Consider the following 19,849-nt stretch of genomic DNA (forward strand, 5'->3'; position numbering starts at 1 on the left):
AAACAGTATTGTTCTTAAGGTTATTATTAATATTTAACCTGTCGTGAACCGGTACATTTTACTAAGCCAGTAGTACTAGTCCCACCAGGCCCTTTCTGCCTATATGCATTAATTTATTTCCTACACACATTGAGCAATGTATGGTAACATGTGGAGCTGGTCATTATTAACTGGTTGCTACACCACTAGTCGTACAACAAACATCTTTCTCCCCAGATAAAACAACAATTAGCCTACACACCTCCCCCCCCAAAAAAATATAGGGGTGCTGGTTTCCTTTCTCCTCCCACTCGGAAACCCAATCAACCTCCAGCTAGGTTTCAGAGGGCCTCTTAAAAACAATCAATAAATAAAAAAATAAAAAATAAAAAATGTGCTGTTAATACAAAACACTATTAGATCAAGTTATCCAACTGTTCATTTTTTATAACTGTGCTGCAAGGCAACCCATTTTATTTACCTGTCCTAGAGAATATCTAATTGTAAACACGATGCGAATACCGCACTAGGCAAAGTAGTTTAAATAAAATGAGCACACATTATAAATGCATAATTCATATTAACATAAAAATAGCCATTACATTTTGTATCAAATAACTTACCTTATAAAAAAAAAGTCGTTCAATTTATTGTGATTTGTTTAGCGTAAACATTCGTGCTACCGTTTTTTTCTCCGGCTTTCATCCAAGATAATCATATACCGACAGTTCAAACGTGTATTTTATTTTTGCTTCCTGTAGTTATGTGCTTTATTTCGTGCAAATAAAATAAATGCTTAAAATCCAACCGTCAACCTTAAAATTTAAGATGAAGCAAGAAAATATCTGTCATATATTCTAATCAAAATGGCGGACATTACCACGGGCGCGCGCAGCCAGAGAAAGGCTCGCACACATTTTTTTTCACAGGAGCGCTCATGAATGAACAAGGAACATTTTCTAAGTTGCGTTCTTTTCTTTCTTTCATGCAGAGTTATTTGAAATCTGAATATCAAAATGCACAGCGAACAACTGCTCTCACTTGTCTCGAATCCAAATATTAGGCTGGGGATAACTGATGTCGGTAGTTAATGTGGTAGGAAGTAAACTTGGCTGAAGCAAGTTTACTTCCTACCACAAAGTCTTGAGTTAAACCACTGGCGCCATATGACTGTCATTTAATTAATCTTTAATTAATTCCCCCCATTCCCAAGCCTGACCAGCAGACAAGTGCTACTAATTGTGCAAAATGTGACAGATTATTTTTGATGTTTTGTTTGATGTGTGCTTGTCTTTTTTTTCTTTTTAAAGAACGTCTTCTCCAAATTTTAAAACATGTATAGATGATAAAGTAATAGCTGGAATGTCTATTGAAATAGTTTTATAAAGTGAATTTTAAATGCAAGGGAGTGCTCACAAAAAATACTCCACCCTGCATGGTTTAAAACGATTAAGATTTAAACGTTGCAGTATTTAGACTAGTAGAGGCACTTTAATGTTGGCTCTGAATTCAACAATATAATGCAACATCTGGATTTCCTGGATAGGGTACGAGCAAGAAGTCTGCTAAAATTTGAGTCAGCTTTGAAACAGCAAGACCTCCACGCTTGAGGGCGCTGTAACACTTTACTCATCACGAAGCCCCCAAAATACAGTCGTATCCAGGACAATGAAGAAACAGCTGCCCAAACCGTGATGGATCTGTTTGAAAGTAACGAACCCCGAAGCTATTTTAAATCGGAGCGAAATTCTGAAGTTTCGGCTAGACGATTGCCCTGGGCCCGCTTCTCATCCTGGCTCGAGTGTGTCTGCGTTGTCACCTTCGACCTGGAGCTCGGGCAGGCCATTGAGGTACCAAAGCATCCCCAGGCCAGAGTAGGAAGCAAAGTCGAGTCGAGGGGAGGGGAATAACAGGACAGGAGCCCAAGGGGGTATATAAATCGTACAGCTGTACTAGTACCGGGTACATATGATTATTAAACAATACACAATTGAGGCATAATTTAAAGTTAAATCTGCGATTGGCAGCATAGTTTGGTATCAAAATATAAATCGAGGAGTGGGCATACATTTAGAAAGTACAAATCGTTGTATTTTGTAATACAGCAAGAAGGTTTAAACACATATTATGTGTTTTCATACACAATTTTGTTTAGTATATGTCGTTACGTCAGTCTTTATTATAACAGATCTGACAGCACAGTTCTGTCTGGTGCCGCACATCTGTGATAAGCAAGGTTCAAATGGTAACTGTCATTATATCACTACAACTTTTGATTATAGTCGTGCTTGCAACCTCGTTTGTAACTGGCGTCACCCGATTTATTCTGGGGTAAGGAAGGCTGCGCCTTTGCCAGTTCTGGAAAGGGATTTCGGAATGCATCAACTTCCTGAATTCGCTTTTAATATCTTTGCAATGTTAGGAGCCTGGCAAATGTTGTTTTTTGTTCTTGATTTACTTTAACTATTATAGTGTGACCAAGTGTTACACTTTCACAGTCATTTATGTAGGCTTAATGTTTCAAAAACGACGTTTGATACATTTTGTTATTTTTGTAGCCAGAACAGATGTCCCCATATTTTTGTAGCCAGAACAGATGTCCCCATATCAATTGCACTGACCAAAACATAACTGCGTACAGTACTGTGGATACACAACTACAAAAAGGAAGTACCGTTTTTGTTTTAATGCTATACAGTACACGTAACGAACCTTTTTTTATTATTTTTTTTCCAGCTCGTATATCCACATGAGGTTAAACTGACAGAAAAAGAGGTAACCGTTTGTTTTCTTCTTTGTTTAATTCATGTATAATCTTTAAAAAAAAACAAACATATTTCCTGGATATAATAACAAGTTATCTTTTGGCAGGTTGGTCCAAAATCAGTTTAGTTCTCCAAAAACATTTAATTTCAAAGGTTAAATACCGTAAAACTTCAAATAATTGCCAGGTCTCAACTAATCTCCAGTCTCCAATATACACCGGTGTAGTACGCTCAAAACACTGGGTGTTTTTAGCCTACGTGCAAACCAATACTAGTCACTTTTAAAACACTCGGGTCACGTTCATAACACTTCTATGTTCTCCGGCTGGTTGTGTTGTAACAAAAATAATCTAGTGTAAATTGTAATACGATGGCTTTTATGAGTATTTTAACAATACGATTATAAACCTTAGAAGTCAGCTTTTGGTTAGTGACCCAATCAGAAGCCCTTACTGAGAATTTAGCATTTTGTGGAACTCCTTTCTCAAAATTTAATGAGCTCTTTTCAAATAGTGTTTTTGAGACGGTTTTAAAATCCAAATCTACCCCTATTCTCAAATCAAGCTTTTCAGCTCTTAACTCCCATTATTAATGAATCACTTTGTTCTGGCATGGCACCTTTTGCATTTAAATGTGCTGTAATCTCTCCCCTTTTAAAAAAGCATAATTTAGACCCCAGTTTGCCCTGTAACTACAGACCTATTTCCAATTTACCTTACTTGTCAAAGATTTTGAAACCAGCTGTTGTTTATCAGTTACAAAATCATTTACTTAACAACAATGTATATGATGTTTTCCAGTCTGGTTTGAGATCCTTGCACAGCACGGAGACAGCTCTTATTAGGGTAGTCAATGATTTACTCATGAATGCTGACTCGGGTTCTATTTCCATTCTTGTTTTGTTAGACCTTAGCGCTGCTTTTGATACCATTGATCACACGATTCTCTTGAGTAGACTGGAAAAGGTTAAGGGAGTAACAGGTTCTGCACACAGCTGGTTTTAATCCTACCTAACTGGTAGAGAGCAGTATGTAAAAATTGGCCAATGTTCATCATCAGCATTTACAGTCGCTTCTGGTGTTCCGCAGGGATCTGTATTTACATGCTTCCATTGGGACAGATTTTTCGTAAATATGGCATAAAATGTCACTGTTATGCGGACGACACCCAGGTTTACATGCACACTTCTCCAGACTTTGAGTTAACAATATCTTGTCTTATGGTTTGTCTAAGTGATATCAAGAATTAGATGCAGCAAAAAATTTTTAAGTTGAATCCTGACAAGACTGAGGTAATGCTGGTCAGTTCCTCACATCAGTTAAATAAATGTGGACATTTTAAACTGGTTGTAGATGGACTTGAGACCCAGCCTAGCACTAGTCTAAAGAATCTTGGTATTATTTTTGACCAAAACTTGGCTTTTGATGAGCATATTCGTAATATTACTGAATTTTCTGTTTACCATCTACTTAATACTGCTCGTATTCGCTCCTGTCTTACTCAGGCAGATGCAGAAAAGCTGATTCATGCCTTTTCTCTCGTAGACTATTGTAATGCTTTGCTTGCTGGTGTCTCAAAAAACTCTCTTAAAAAAAATTACAATCTGTCCAAAATTCAGCGGCCAGAATTTTAACTAAAACCAGATTTACTGATCATATTACTCCAGTCTTAGCCACGCTGCATTAGCTTCCAGTGGAGTTGAGAGTAAAATTTAAAATCCTATTGCTGACTTTTAAGGCTCTGCATGGGTTAGCGCCAAGCTATATCTGTGAGCTTCTGGTACCATATACCCAATTCGCAGTCTGCGATCTAATGATTCTGGTCGACTCAAGGTACCAAGAGCTAAGCGGCGATCTTATAGGGACAGAGCCTTTTCATGTCTAGCCCCAAGGCTGTGGAACAACCTCTCGAAGGTCATAAGGGATAGTCACTCTGTAACCAATTTTAAATCTAGGTTGAAAACGCATTTTTATTCAGTGGCTTTTATTGTATGAACAAATTGTTATGTTTTATAGTTTTTTTATTGTTCAGTGCTTTAAGATGCACATGAAAGCGCTATATAAAATAAAGATTATTATTATTATTATTATTATTATTATTATTATATGTAGGTGTTGAATTGTGTTTTTCAAACAATTAACATGAATGGTTATGTCGTCACTAATATGTTACATAGGTAGGGCTATAATCGGAATCTGAATACCTTTGTAACTGTGTTTTTTCTCCGTTTTGTATTAGAAAACAAGCATATGCTACTTGTCTTTTCCAGATTCGTATTCAGGTAAATCACATCAGCTGTATTTTGTTAGCTTTTTTTGTACAGTATAAAATAAGTGTTATTTCAGGAGTGTTTTTATATGTGAATGTTTTAAGAAAGCAGACTGCTATTCATCAGAGGGGCATAACTGGATCAGAAAAATCATATTTTGCAGCTATGCTTTAGTTTTATTTAATCAGCCTAATAATTAATAATAGGTGGAGTATAATAACAATATTGTCTAATCGATAAACAGCACAGCTACTGGAGCTTTGTACTGTAGGATAAAAGAAGGTGGCTTGCAGTACATTTCATATGTTATTGAAACCACTCAGTTGGTATAATGATTGGTTTTAGATTTTATGTAATCCATTTATCAAAGCAAGTTATCAAAGCAATGTGATGTTTATAAATTAATGTTAAAATCAATGAATGCATATATTTGTTAAAACTTGTATACAAAATGATACACAGGTTGTCTTGGGGATACCCAATTCAGTTTCCGGGTCCGTCAGTCTGTGGGACGAAAGACATTATGGTTTCATGAGGAGAATGCATATAACAGGGAGGCACCAGTGGTGCTGAAGGTAAAAAAAAAAAAAAAAAAAAAAAAAATTCCTATGGTAATAGCCATCTACAGTTTAAGTTTGATCATCCTTTTTTCAACCTTAATGCTATAATGTACTGTGCTTGCAAGAATTTTACTTAAATTCTATTACTTCCAGAGGGATACAGCACATTACTATGGATATGTCTACTTCAGGCAAGTTAAGGACGTTTCTGTGAAGAGAGGATATTTTCAAAAGGTGTGTAACATCTTATGTCCAGCTGGAAAGTATACTATATAACTGCTATATGTATTTAACCTAATAAAGCCTAATGTATTACACTGGCTGGATACAAATCAACCAAAAAAAGTTACTCTAGCTGCATGGTTTAAAATGATTGGTCTTTAGACTAGTAAAGGCAGTTTTTATGTTGTACAAAATAAATATGCAAATATTGGTGGTTTGAAAACAGCTTTGAAATGCCCTTGAACTCCATTGAGCTTTTCTGTGATTTTTTTAATTTTTTAATTTTTTTGTTTTTTTATAAAGGTTCGACAGCATTGCTTTCTTAGAAAATGATACACTCTCTGTGTTTTTAATAACTTACAAGATGGGTGCCCATAGGTGTTCTAAAATCTTAAGTTATTCGTTACTGTAAAGTTATAGCATGGTGTTAGAGGTCCTGGCTCACCTGTATGTGCCTGTGGCAAAGTGGTTTGCAGTGCCCAGGTGTAGAAGTGATGCAATGTGTAACAGATGACAGACAACAAAGTTCACGGTCCAAACAATTCTTTATTGGTTCCGTTTTTAATCCAGGTCGTGGCAACCATAAATAATATTCCCAGGCAATACGCAGCAATGTGTATTGCACAGTTTTAACCCATGAGTTACAGTCCTGAAATAATAAACACAGTATAAACATACACAAAGACACAAACACGATCACAAGTCCAGAGTGAGTGCTAACGTGCAAGCGGTGAAATACAATTCATTAGTGCACAGTGGTGAAGTGTTGTCCGGGTTGGTGCTGGCCTTAAGTGACAGGTCCTGGTACGTGTTAGCTGTCTAATAAGAACAAACAAGTACAATTTAGAAATGACAAAACAAACAAACACGTAACACTCATGGTTACTTTTTAATTTACTTCAGCGGTTCTCTCAACCGTAACAAAGAAACAGATCACTTAGCCACATCCCCTTTTGTACAGTCAGTCACACCCTCTTGGTTATCGAGTGCAACCGTTTTTTCTCCAATCCGCGGTTGCCACATCACTTTCCTTCTGGAGCGATGACTTGGTGTACCGTGGCTCCGCCCCCTTTCTAGATGGCCGACTTCCACCTTTCCCTGGAATGAATTGTCAGACCATCCAGTCCTGGGCACACTGTTCCCTTTACACAGCGTCCTCACAGATCATGAGGGAGATTTATAACAAAGATTCATTCTTTCTCTGTCACAGTGCCCTTTAATACTTGAGCCAATATATAACATATTGGATATGTTTACTGTAGTTATGCTGCCCTTTTAACAGCTCTATCTTTGTTTACAGTCTCTTGTGCTGATTTCCAGACTCCCCTTTGTGAATCTATTCCAATCCCTGTTGCAGCTCATTGCACCCGAATACTTTGAGAAGCTAGAGCCTTGTCTGGAGGCAGGTAAGAAATAATAAAGGATTCTGTTTGGGTTAAATACATTTTCTAACTGAAATATGAATGCACCTAAGATTAGAAATGTTAAAGTGTCATGTAGTTAATATTTTGATTTATTCTACAGACACACATTTGCCCTCCCCTTATGTAAAGATGCTTTCATAAGTCATATTAAAAGGTACTAAGTATTTTAAACTAGGGGTGGGTTAAAGTACTCAAAATAATTACAATTACTCGAGCACTAATTTATTACTCGAGTACTTGAAAAAATGTAAATAATATCTTCATGAATGTAAGTTGAATATATTATAGCGACCCGGTCATTTCAGGTTGGCAGACTTTCATCTGGTCCTGTGCATTCACGTTATCTGTATTGTTCCGGGGAGGGACCCTACCACTAGTTTGGGTAGTGTGGGTGGGGGTGGTGTGTGTGTGTGTGTGTGTGTGTGTGTGTGTGTGTGTGTGTGAGCCGCTGTTGGGTGCGGACCATGACATCTAGACGCCCTTGCTGTGCCTTTTTGTTTTGTTTATTTTGTATTGTTAAAGATTTTAGCGTGTAAGCGCTTTCAAAACATCAAGTTTCTGTGTCGTATGTCTATTTTTAAAGGGGTAATGAACCTGAGTAGTGCAAGCTCAGTTACTATATATATATATATATATATATATATATATATATATATATATATATATATATATAGACACACACACACACACACACACGCACACACACAATCCTGTTATTAGTTCTACTGGACCTGGCAGCCATCAATTCCTTCATTTTGTACAAGGAATGTACCAGGGAAAATATCAGTAGGAGAGATTTCATCTTTAAGCTAGTCACAGCGCTTCAGCAAAAACATGTCGATCAGAAAACTGAAAGCTGCAACCTGGATTGGGTGCAGCACCAAATGACACACGCAAGAGCTAACACATGTTACTTTCGTTTTAAATTAAAAACTACTTTAGTTTTTACAGTTTTGTATGTACATATACCTGTTTACACACTAGTTTATTTTAAAATGTTTATTTTATTATATTTTAATTTTTTAGTACTGCTTTCTATGTAGAAAATAAACCCTTTTATGTTTAATTGTTCATTTAAATACGCCGTTTTGGCTGATTTTCATATGATGTGCTTGAATAAAACTTTTGAGTTGTATTGGATAGTTGTCTTTCATTTTAATATTGATGTTGTTTAAAATGTACCGTCATAATGACTGCCGGTGGCTGTTTTAGGTATGAGTATAACCGCAGCGTTCTAGTGTTAACGTGGTAATTTTTGTGGCGCATATGTAGAATAATATTGTCTGGCATTAGGTTTGAGTACTCAAAGTTTTTAACGCTCAAGTACTCGAACACTAAATTGCTTGAAATTCCCACCCCTATTTTAAACCATGTATTTTTAAAAATGAATGTAGCAGAAGGCTGTTTACTACAAAACAAATCCAGTGTACTGAATTTAACAGACATGTATGTGAAAAAAAATACTACATACTGGTACTACAAGCAAAATATTCTTTAGAAATAAATAACTTTAGAAATAGTCAACTTTATCATGGCTCACCTAACCTATTTCAGTCATTACAGACTTACTAAGATAGTCGCACGGAGCTGTTTAAATTTGCATATACATGGTATTCAAGACAATACATACAAGTCCCACTTTTCTGAGTTAGGTTTTATTACACCGTCCCTGCTTCTTCACTTTTGTTTGACGGGGATCTGTTCATCAAACAAAGACTACATTACTTATGACGTCTTTTAAATTGTTCTATTCAGTATTACCACACCATATATGGATGCAGTTGTGCATGTTGCAGGAAGGAAATGGTTTCTCGACTCAATAATGCAGAATTTATTTTCTGCTCTTCCAGAACAGGAACTAAGTAATGTCAGCAGCCTATGGTTAAAGATACCTAATGCACAATATGATTGTAGAATTATATGTTTTGCATAGCCAGTAAACAGAAATGTCAAATCATTTATATTTTTAAAAGGACTGTTCAGATTAGTACATTGTTTTCACGAAAGGCAAGCATTTTAAAAGGAAATGAGACAACAAAGATTATTGCTAAAGCAACTTCCATCTGTCAGAGCTGATTTTAAAGTTCAATTATTTGCTAGTACTGTAAACATCTCCTGTAACAGAGTCTCTTATTTACCATTATTTTAGTGTACCTTTTTATGTCTGACAACAAGCTGTTTATCTCTTCAAAGTTGGATAGTTTCACAGTGTAAGAAACCCAACTGAGTCTTTAGAAGGTGACATCTACATCTACTTTCACATCAGCAGGCAAATACCTATACATGCATTATTCTCTGGATTTCCCCCTGCTTTGTAGTGTGCAATGAGATTGATCAATGGCCTGCTCCAATCCCTGGACAAACTCTGAACCTGCCAGTGATGGGAGTGGTTATACAGGTAAGTTATACAGGTTTATACATATGTGAATTGTGCACATGCTGTATTGGATACTTTTGAATTACCTCTTAGATGCTGTAATTTATTATGATCCATAATGTCCCAAGCTATACCAACCTGATATTTACTTCCTATGGTGCCTTAGTGCTACAAATCGAATTAACCAAATGTCACACTATTACCATGAATACCTTTAACTCCAAGCTTGCTGAACTGCCCTGCCCTACTTCACTTTGGCTGGTTTTAGGTTAGCATTGTGGATTTTCTTGACATAGATTTTAAATGTTTGTTTGCAATTTGAAACACAACTAAATCATGTACAGCAAATGCCATTTTTGGCTGTTAGGAAATACTGAAAAAACAATCCTGCTAAATCCAGGATACTATAAGCTTCAGTTTACTTCTGTTCCACATTGCAAAAATATATCTGCAGTTCCCAACTTCTATCTAGGAATTATTACTTTTCTTACAGATGAGAATTCCCTCAAAGAATGACAAACCAGGAGCCAGTCCTCTTAAGCAATCCTGTCAGGAGGTAAATATCACAATAAAGCAGTAAAAGACTAGGGGTGATCAACCTATAACCCACCAGAATTTAAGGCACTGGGGAATCGCCCTTTGGGTATATTTCATCAGCCATCTTTGGTTCTCAGAGGAGTACCTCAAGTGCAAATAATCCAGCTATTCCCTGGTATTGTAAAATCAACCTCTGAGCATGTAGTAAATACTATATCATTAACTGTAATTACGACTCTGTTGCTAAGGAATTTGATGCATATGGAAAACATATTCTTTTTATTTTTCTTTACTCAGAATTTGTTGCCAGCACCTATGATTCTGCCTACAGTCCATGAACTGGATCTGTTCAAGTACGTACTTTCTGTTTGACTAGAGACACTGTGGTGGTACCTTTCATACTAGAAGAGCTCTTCCAATTCTAAAAAAGTTATTGATGCTTTCAGAATCAACTTGTGTTCTAGCCTGAGAGGGGGGCACATGCACATTTTATTATAAGCATTTGAGTTTTCCTCCACCTCTGTAATACAGTCCTGTAATAGAATGTGATTTCTTCTTTAAGATGTTTCCAGCCGATCCTGATTCATATTCAGATGCTCTGGGAGCTGATGTTACTGGGAGAGCCAATTGTTGTCATGGCGCCATCTCCTACTGTATCCTCAGAAACTATTCTTGCGCTCACCAGGTACTTATAGCCTTGTTTTTATTTCTTAGAACCAAAAGCTGGTTTGTAAGCCCATAATAATTATTTTGCGAACCTGATAAAATTGATAAATGTAAGGTTGGCAAAAGTTGTCATTTGATGTTAGTTTGGCAAGTAATTATTTTTTTTGTCAGAAAACTAAGATTTTCTAGACTGTTGTAAAATCTGTTGCAAAAAAATGTCCAAAATAGTTTAATGAATATCAAACTTTGTTTAATCTATCTTTACTATATTGACTTTTTGAATGTTCTCTTCCAGTTCTATTTCCCCATTAAAATACTGCTGTGACTATCGCCCCTACTTTACAATTCACGACAGTGAATTTAAAGAGTACACAACCAGGACACAAGCACCGTAAGTAATACACCAAATTAAAACTAAAGTGATCATTTAGAATTTAGTCTAACTGGCTATTTCCTGTTTGTAAGACTGTCAGTTTCATATTTAAAGGTGGGTTATGTATAAATATACATGGATGGAGAGTCCTTAACTCTTTTTAAAGGACAATGTAACCTTGTTGTACTGCCTAATTAGAAGACTGTGCTTTTGTTTTCCAGGCCCAATGTTGTCTTGGGGGTGACAAACCCTTTCTTCATCAAAACCTTCCAATACTGGCCCCATATCATCCGCATAGGAGATCTGAAAATGTCTGGTATGAGCACAGAAAAAAACTGTCTAGCAAGTGTAGTTATTAAAATAATACTGCATTTCATTTGTAGTTTGCCTCTGAACACACTTTTCTTAAAATGTTGTTCATTTATATTTCATATACTAAAAGGATATTGCATGCTCTTGCATACTCTTATATACATATTCGAACAAATCCATTGGTATATTTACTGTAGCAGGGTTTGTTTTGCTTTCATATTTTGTATTCCACTGAGCAGCTGTTTATTGTCCTCTAGTAGACGGACACAGTTTCTGTACAGCTTCTGGGTGAGCCATTGGGAATGTATTTATCAGTTCAGCGTTAACAAAATGTTAGAAGAAACCGGCTACAGGAGGAAATGCCCAATCCTGTTAAAATATTATTTAGAGAAATGTGCAGGATGTTTGCAGATGTAAAATCTTAAATGATAGAATTGCATATAAATCTATTATACCTTTTCAGTTCTACACTAAATACAATACTCCCCCTTTATAATGCTGTAGTCAGGAGCCATAATTAGGGACCTACCTAATTCGCGATTTCGCGGAAATCGGGAAATTGAGGGGTCACCGCGAAATTCACCTCTTAGGGGCCAATGCATACAAACAAGTACGGAGAGGAAAAAAAAAAAAAAAACTTGTTTAAATGAACTACTGCACAACGCAAGCGACGCAAACTATGTGACTTCCTTCTGTAGATAGCCCATTTTTATTCCTTCGTCGTCCCGTGTTCACTGCACTTAAGCAAAAAACAAACAAAAAATGTCCACAAGTAACATTTACAAAATAAATTCTCCAAAGCAGAATGTTCTTGTTTACTATTCAAATGACAACGTTTTAATCAGCCTATCTTTACTGCTTTTATGTGACCGGTACTGTGCAGGAGGGGGCGGGACAAAGTTGGTGCTGCATTGTTTTGATTCATTTAGGTTGCTAAAATCTAGTTTTCAGCATTGGAGGTAAAATAGTAGAAATGGACGACAAAGAAAGCAAACTATATTTCGGCTGATGATCGTTTCAAGATATTTCCCAAATAAACTACTTGCAGACTGAGGTAATTGTATTCCATATCTTAATGTGTATTTGGAGAAAATACGATCGATCGCTATCTAGCTTCAGAATCACACATTAAACAAAAGGCTACTACAGAGGCTGCTGAACAGAACGTAAAATAAACAGCAGCTTTCACAAAACAAACTGGAAAGTCAGCCGAGACAAAAAGTATTCCTGTCTGCAAGTTAAATCAGTACTAAAACGATCCAGCACAGCCACCTCGCTTCAACCTGCAGTTACAGTTGGAATTTTAGACCCGAATAGCCACGTCTTCTTTGTTTTCACTCGGTACTAATAAAATAAATTATTGGATGGGACAAATAACATGAAAATGAACGTACTGCATACATTGACTTTATTAAAGTATGCCAGATGCCCTTGTGTAACCAAGTTTTGGGCTGTTTCTAATCGATTTCCACATCTGTATAACTTGGCAAAGCTTTGCCTTAACTTCCAACCAATTCAGTGGATGTAGAACGTGCAGTCTCAATGTATGTGCAAGTCAACTGCCGGGGGATGCATACTTGCCTTTAACAAATGCCAGCACTCTGTTTTAGTAAGGAAGCAAGTATCACTATTTTTAGGCTTTATAGTGTTCTGAAATACTGTCTACTTTGGTTTATATAATGTTTAAACATGCGAAATCCTAATTTTATTCCGCAACATACCCGTGAAAAATACGTAAATTTACCGCGATTTAAGTAGACCCCTAGTTATAATTAAGAGGCCATGCTATTTGCATTCCGCCATACAAGAAGAATGAAAGTTATAGTTTAATGGCATTATGGGGCAAATGGGAGCCACAACCATACAGCCTTCTAACCTGTTCTGTGTTATAAAGGACCTTCTGACAAGGGAGCACTATATCATGAATAACAGTCAGAATAAACCTAATGATGTGAGAGTGGGACTGTAACTGTAACCAAGAGACCACAGATTTGATCATCTCTGTAGCACATTGATTGCTAACTTCATGGTGTCATGAATTGTCAGTTTGACGCTTCTCTGAATTGCATTAAAGGTGACTTGCCTAAACAAGTAAAAGTGAAGAAACTTACAAAGCTGAAGACGCTAGATACAAAACCTGGTAGGTTATGATTGTTTATTAAGAAAAACATGTATTGTGCTGTAAAATAAGCCATAACTCTGCCCTCCCCTGACTCGCCTGATACAGTAATTTGTCTTCTCAGGGGTCTACACAGCTTATAAAACATTTCTTCACAAGGACAAGACACTTAGCAAAAGACTTTTAAAGGTAAGTAGACTGATTCTTCCTGTTCTGTAAAATGATCAGTTCCTTCGTCTGGGCCATGCACAGTGCTTTTGGAATGGTTGTACTGCTAGTTATTTATAGCTCAAAGACGTAATTATGACACAGTGTGTGTATCTGAAACCTTGTGCCTCCAAGGTCAAGTAGAGAGCGGAGCCCAATAACACAGAACTGCCTCTTCACTGTCCTGCCACTACATCTGAAACTCAAACTGCCGTAGAGCACTGTACCGCTTGAGAGTCCAAACTGCAGGTGTGTCACTAGTAGGGGTGTAAAATAAGTATGTACTGTTTGTATCGTGATACAAGACCAAAAGCACAACATAGCTCATTGTAGTTCACCAAGTTGTTCTTGAATGAAGAATAAGTGTGTTTTATAGTTGATATAAATACATACTCTCCCTAAGTCATTTAATTTTTGTCTTCTGACAAAATAGTCTGTCATTAAATGATCATTTGATCTTATTATGCATCATACAAGTAACCCATTAGGACCATCACATGTATCATGATACACATCATATTGTGACCTGCATATCGTAATATGTATCATATTGAGATATTGGTGTACCCTTACACCCCTAGTCAGTAGCAAAAGCAGTGCTGGGCATACCAGTGCTGTTGTGTTGCAGAATATCATGACCTGAACCGACTCTCTGTTTGCAAAGTATCTATATCTGAATGGTACAACTTGTGCAAGCTGGAGAATGATGTAACTTGACTTACTCACTCACAGGGGATTCAAAGGAAGCGACCATCGGAGGTACAGAGCGCCATCTTGAGGAGACACTTACTGGAGCTCACTCAGAGTTTCATAATACCTTTGGTAAGGAAAACCTGCTGCTGAAACTGCAGTTCTTTTATGTTCTTAGTACTGTCACATTTTACAGAACAGGACTTGTTATATCCAGTTGAATTATGATTGCATATTGCACGTGCAGTAGACAGTCTGGTAACATGATAACCGGATGTTTCAAATAATTCCAGGTTTTGTATATGTTTAAAAGTTTAAGTACAGCATGAGTAAAATATACTTTGTCTCCAAACGCAGAGGGGATTATTTAGCCTGTTTATGGCCCTTTATCTTTATTTTAAAGCTACTGTGGTAGATATTGAGAAGCTGCTCAGTGCCCTCCAAAATATATAAACCGATATAAATTTCATTAATTCCAGTAAATTGAAGCAATTTTGAACAATGTAATAACAAGAAGAAAAAAATAATTATCTGTTTAGATTCCATGTTGATAGTGAGCTTGAGGCCAAATGACGTCGCCTTTGGAGATTACTGCAGCAATTAAGTGTTCATTCAAGGTTCCAAGCCTCCTTGTTAAAATCACCTGGCACCAGCAATGGAAAAAGAAATGGCCTTTTTGAATTTTGTTAAAATGTATTTAATTTTTAGCAATAATATTCTGTGCGGAACTTTTCACTTGCTGAAGGCAGTGACGTTTTTATGATGTGTTTGTTGTTTTACTATATGATTACAGGAACGTTACCTGGTGAGTTTAATGCCACTGCAAAGAGCTGTAATTCCATGGAAGGTAAATGTTTTATTTTTCTTTATAAATAATTATAAATGCTTATTTGTACCTACTGTCTTGACCTATCTGAGAATAAACCTATCTGAGATGTTGACCTCTGGGCTAGACTGAATCTACTATAAATCTACTATTATTTTGTATTGGTACTGTTGGATTATATACAGGTCTCTTACTGCTGCTCACTGCCACTGCCACTACTACTGCTACTACTAATCATGTATTAATTCAATGTTTTTTCAGAACCCCCCCCAAATCAGACCCTTCAGTCAGGACGAGTTTATGAGGACACTTGAACATTCAGGACCTCAACTTACCTCTGTTCTCAAAGGGGACTGGATTGGGCTTTACAGGTTAGACAAGGTCTTCTCCTTCCCTCAGGAGGGGTACTTTTTATCTTGTGTTTTTTGTTTTTTTTTTGACCTTGACTAATTTGCTTTTGTTTTCCTCTAGCCGATTTTTCAGGTCACCAAACTTTGATGGCTGGTATCGCCAGCGGCACAAGGAAATGACCCAGAAACTGGAGTGCCTTCACTTAGAGATTATATGCGAGGCTGTAAGTAATAGAAGGAGATTGTGCTTACCATATGAAAAGCTGCTGTCTCATGACTGCTCACATTTAACTTTTTTTGGGACAAGATGTATGTATTTAGACGTCACTTCATTTAATTGGGATACAGTATTTTTAAATGATGAACGGAGATCGCTTTTCAGAGCAAGACTGGTTGTGTAGCACAGTGCAGTGAGTACGTGATTACACTGTGACTTGCGTAAACCACGTTGGACTCTTGTCTCCTGTGGTTTCTCAGGCTGCTGTTGCAAAGAAAGTTGCCGTGTCAAGAATGCAATTGCCTCGCCTTGTGATAAGATGTGATTTAGGAATAAAAAAAAAACTAATTATCTAAAATTAACTAAAATTTTATTTTGTATTTAACATGTAATCATAATGTGATGTGATTTCATTCTTTTTCTTTTCATTAAGTAACAAAAAAGCTTGACTAAGGTCGTCTCAACTGCCTCTCATTTAATTGGGACAGCCGCTTATTCTGGATATTTTTCCTTCTCCTGAGGCTTCCTGATAAAGCGGCGCCGACTGTATTTCCATATCAGGTTTGGGTTTGTTCGAGTTGGTCAGATAATCTTTTGTCTTTCTCCAGGATCTGTTGGCGTGGATTAAAGATAAATCTGAAGTTGAGATTGTGGATTTAGTACTGAAACTACGGGAGAAGCTGGTAAATATGTTCATTCTGTCAAATAACCCCCAAAAATCAAACAGACACAAAGAAATGCTCACAACAACCAGACAATTCCACCATAAAGACGTGATGTGTGCACACAGACGCGTATCATTTCTACATTCATAAATCTAGCAATACCATTTGAATTTAAAATGATTTTTCATCAGAACATCAGTAAGATACTTGTACATAATAATGATACACTAATGGGGGTTGGGCAAACCAAGCCCTTGTAAGACTATTCATATTTTGAGTTTGATGCAGGGGTGCCAGAGACTTAATGTTTTCGTTTTCTCTTTCAATGGCAGGTTAAAGCCCATCATCAACAGCTCCCTGTCAGAGAGGAGGTGCTCCAGAAGCTAGAGTTATACATTGAGACCATCATCAGCTCCCTGCCTGAAGACTTACAGGTTGTTCTTCATCGCCACTGACAAAACATGACGAGAAATAGTATCTCCTTTATTTACAGAAGTGTAAAAAAAAGTGCCCTGTTCTAAAAGGGTCCCGTCCCGTCCCCCCTCCACTGTTTTTCAAACAGTTTAAGTCTTTGATTTTCTTCAAAAAATGATAACTACAGTTAAATATATTTATTTATTATTTTTCTATAATTTATTTATTTATGTATTTATTTATTAAATTATGAATTCATTCTTCCACATAAATTGTATGTAAACTCCTGTTTTGACTTTATGTATTGAAAGTGTTCTACCAGATGTCTTCTTTTAAAAGACAGATATAAAACAAAATCCAGAAAACAACATGGGCATAGTTTTGTAAACATCCTACTTGATGCAGGAAAGGATACAACAAAAATGAACATCCTTTTTGTGGAATTGCCGTTTACAGACAGTAAGAAGGAATATCATAGCATCAGCTTTTAACAGCAGTATACATTGTATCATATTGATTAAAGGCATACTAGTAAATACTAACAGAAGTGGACTGAACCATTCACATTAGCTTACATAATTGCTTTGTTCATTTTACACAGTCATGAAAGGCGAGTTAAAGCTATTTTGAGAAGTAAGATTTTACAGAAACAGTGTTAAAAAGTAAAATCAGAAAACGTTGTGCAGTTGTATAACAACCCCCTCTTTTTGCCAACTTTGTATACGTTTTAGATGCATCCACATTTTAGATGTTTGGCTTATTTTGGCATAACTTTACATTGATTGCTAATATAGCCACCGGACACACAAAATAGTAAATCTCTTGGCTAGTGAACAAGTCACTTTTTTTCTAGCGTTGTTGGATATAACGCAACAATAATTACAATAATTTTATCATTTTGGTTATTTTGTACTTCAGTAGTTTCCGTAACACTGGTAAAATCTTTTTCAATTATTTTTTTTTTTTTTTTTTTTTTTTTTTTTTAATAAATACATTATTAAATTTCCCATCAATATTTTACACAGCTGATGCACGTTTTATACAAGGATCACAGTATACAATAATTAAGTTATAAAAGACAGCACAATCATACCACATTATACACAAAATGAAAAACACAGACCATTAATATGAAGCTGTTAAAGGTGTACTTTATATTATCTACAATTTTGTAATGTTTAATGCCTTATCATTTTAATATGCTGGTTTTGTAATGATTCTCTTGTTTGTGATTAGATCATTATTTGCAGTTGTTGCTAACTATTCCTGCACAAGTTGCTTCTGAAAAGACAGTATACCCTGCTCGAAAACAAGAAGTGACGTACGCTTATTTAATGCTCCTTACATGTTTGGCATAGCCACTTATTCACAGTGTGCCACATAAAAAAATATGCGCTTGAAGCACTGAAACTGTAACTTAATTTACTGATGTAACTGTAACTCAGAGTGTTGCAAGAGCAAATACAGTACAATATACTGAGGGGTGAGCAATCAAGATAAGATTCTGTTTAGTGTTTTGTCTAAATGGTGGTGGTGGAGGGGGGGGGGGGGGGTGTTAATAATCCAAATTTAGTAGTATTGCCCACCCCCATTTAGAAATGTATTTTCCATTTTAGGTTTTTGAGTGAGGGAAGGGAAATCCAGCTATTTTTAATATGTTAATCCTTAGGAATGGAATGTGGACATTCATCAGAAGACATAATGTATTACCATTTCCCAGCTAATCCATTCTCAGCACAGTAATGTCATTTTCATCATCTAGCCTAGCTGTTGCTAGAATCAGGTAAGAAAGGTCAGAATGAAGGCACACTCCAGCTTTCTTCAGGTGGGATTTGAACTCCCCTCAAGATTAGTATTCCCCTCAAGTATTCTGAAAACAAACTTTAAATGTATAGTAGTGTAAAACAGTTGAACGTAGATCTGTTTGAAATGGGCAAGTTTCATAGATATTGTAGTTTTAATCCAGACTGACATTAATAGTGCAGAATAAAGCACTGTATAAATAATACATTAATAAAATAAAAGTGAAAACAAATGTGTATTTGTGTACCATGATAACTATGGAGATGAAAATATTCTAGATATGATATGCAAACCATATCACTATGTATGGTTTCTTTTCATTTCCACCGTATTACAGTAAAATATAGTATTTATTGCACCCATTATGTAAATTTTTTCATAAAATAATCTTTTTGTTTGCACTGTATCAAAACATGGCAAATACAGCTGTAAATTTGATTTGAGCAGCGAGACTTTATAGAAGTTTCAAAGCACAAATGAAAGTGTTTTACAGTTCTTCAACTAGTACACAGTGAACTGCATAACATAAACCCATTTAAAATGGTGCCACTGAAAGATTGTCAATTTTAGGATCAGTGCTTTGACCAGAGCAGTATGCCATGGCTAACGGAGTTCAGCTGTCTTCCAAGGTGTCATTGCTAAGCATATGTGCAAAGGTTGTCCAGGTGGTGTAAAGATTGTGAGTGCAAAACATTGTGATTTGGGAAGCAACCTTTCCGCAAATGAAACGTGAATGCCTTCATATCCACAAAGCTGCTGTTTAATGTTTATTTTCTTCCACAACTTCTCCACCAGCAGCTTAGCTTCCCAAGTGACATTTCAGTTCTGTATGCTGCATCTTCACCCAAATAACCACTGCACTTCTGCAAAGTAATAACACCTTGGCCTGGATCCCAGAAAAAAGGCGGACACATTCCCCAATCAAAACACTGAACTTTAACCATCTCTGAAACCACAGAATGGCATTCCAGTCCATAGACAATTGAGCAATATGTATATTAACTGACACGTTTAATCAAGGGCAGACAGCCCTTTGAGTGCCGAGTCATATTTATCTGGCTTTGTGGAAAAGCA

The 19,849-nt window shown here is 36.4% G+C and overlaps 2 protein-coding genes across 8 annotated transcripts in view; one reads left to right on the plus strand and one right to left on the minus strand.

Annotated features, from left to right (window-relative positions):
* The window catches only part of ppp6r2a (protein phosphatase 6, regulatory subunit 2a), a 44,444-nt gene extending 43,411 nt beyond the window's left edge, over positions 1-1,033 (minus strand). For 4 of the 7 annotated variants that reach the window (XM_034032132.3, XM_058985825.1, XM_034032133.3 and 1 more), the window contains exon 1: positions 603-1,032. The gene's annotated coding sequence lies outside the window, so the exon portion shown is untranslated. Of the gene's footprint in view, positions 1-602 lie in introns of all 7 variants that reach the window. The other 3 variants (XM_058985826.1, XM_034032135.3, XM_058985827.1) reach the window with 3 other exon arrangements.
* A 486-nt stretch (positions 1,034-1,519) lies between these two features.
* On the plus strand, positions 1,520-19,836 carry dennd6b (DENN/MADD domain containing 6B). Its single transcript, XM_058985828.1, has 20 exons — positions 1,520-1,829; positions 2,716-2,754; positions 4,983-5,025; positions 5,476-5,588; positions 5,727-5,807; positions 7,096-7,201; positions 9,538-9,617; positions 10,090-10,152; positions 10,431-10,486; positions 10,696-10,818; positions 11,095-11,190; positions 11,394-11,488; positions 13,559-13,624; positions 13,728-13,792; positions 14,543-14,632; positions 15,294-15,347; positions 15,588-15,697; positions 15,798-15,900; positions 16,502-16,576; positions 16,891-19,836. Exons 1-20 carry the CDS (start codon positions 1,674-1,676, stop codon positions 17,011-17,013), a joined length of 1,737 nt encoding a protein of 578 aa, XP_058841811.1. The 5' UTR covers positions 1,520-1,673; the 3' UTR covers positions 17,014-19,836.
* The last annotated feature ends 13 nt before the right edge of the window (positions 19,837-19,849 follow it).

This window comes from Acipenser ruthenus, chromosome 14 (genome assembly GCF_902713425.1).
Source record: "Acipenser ruthenus chromosome 14, fAciRut3.2 maternal haplotype, whole genome shotgun sequence".
Taxonomy (NCBI): Eukaryota; Metazoa; Chordata; class Actinopteri; order Acipenseriformes; family Acipenseridae; genus Acipenser; species Acipenser ruthenus.

Bases quoted from the DNA above. Each gene is read 5' to 3' on its own strand.
- dennd6b (XM_058985828.1), top strand. From the start codon at position 1,674: ATGGATCTGTTTGAAAGTAACGAACCCCGAAGCTATTTTAAATCGGAG. The intron at 1,830-2,715 runs GTACCAAAGCAT...TTTTTTTTCCAG, and splicing joins AGCTCGGGCAGGCCATTGAG to CTCGTATATCCACATGAGGT. The intron at 5,589-5,726 runs GTAAAAAAAAAA...TATTACTTCCAG, and splicing joins AGGCACCAGTGGTGCTGAAG to AGGGATACAGCACATTACTA.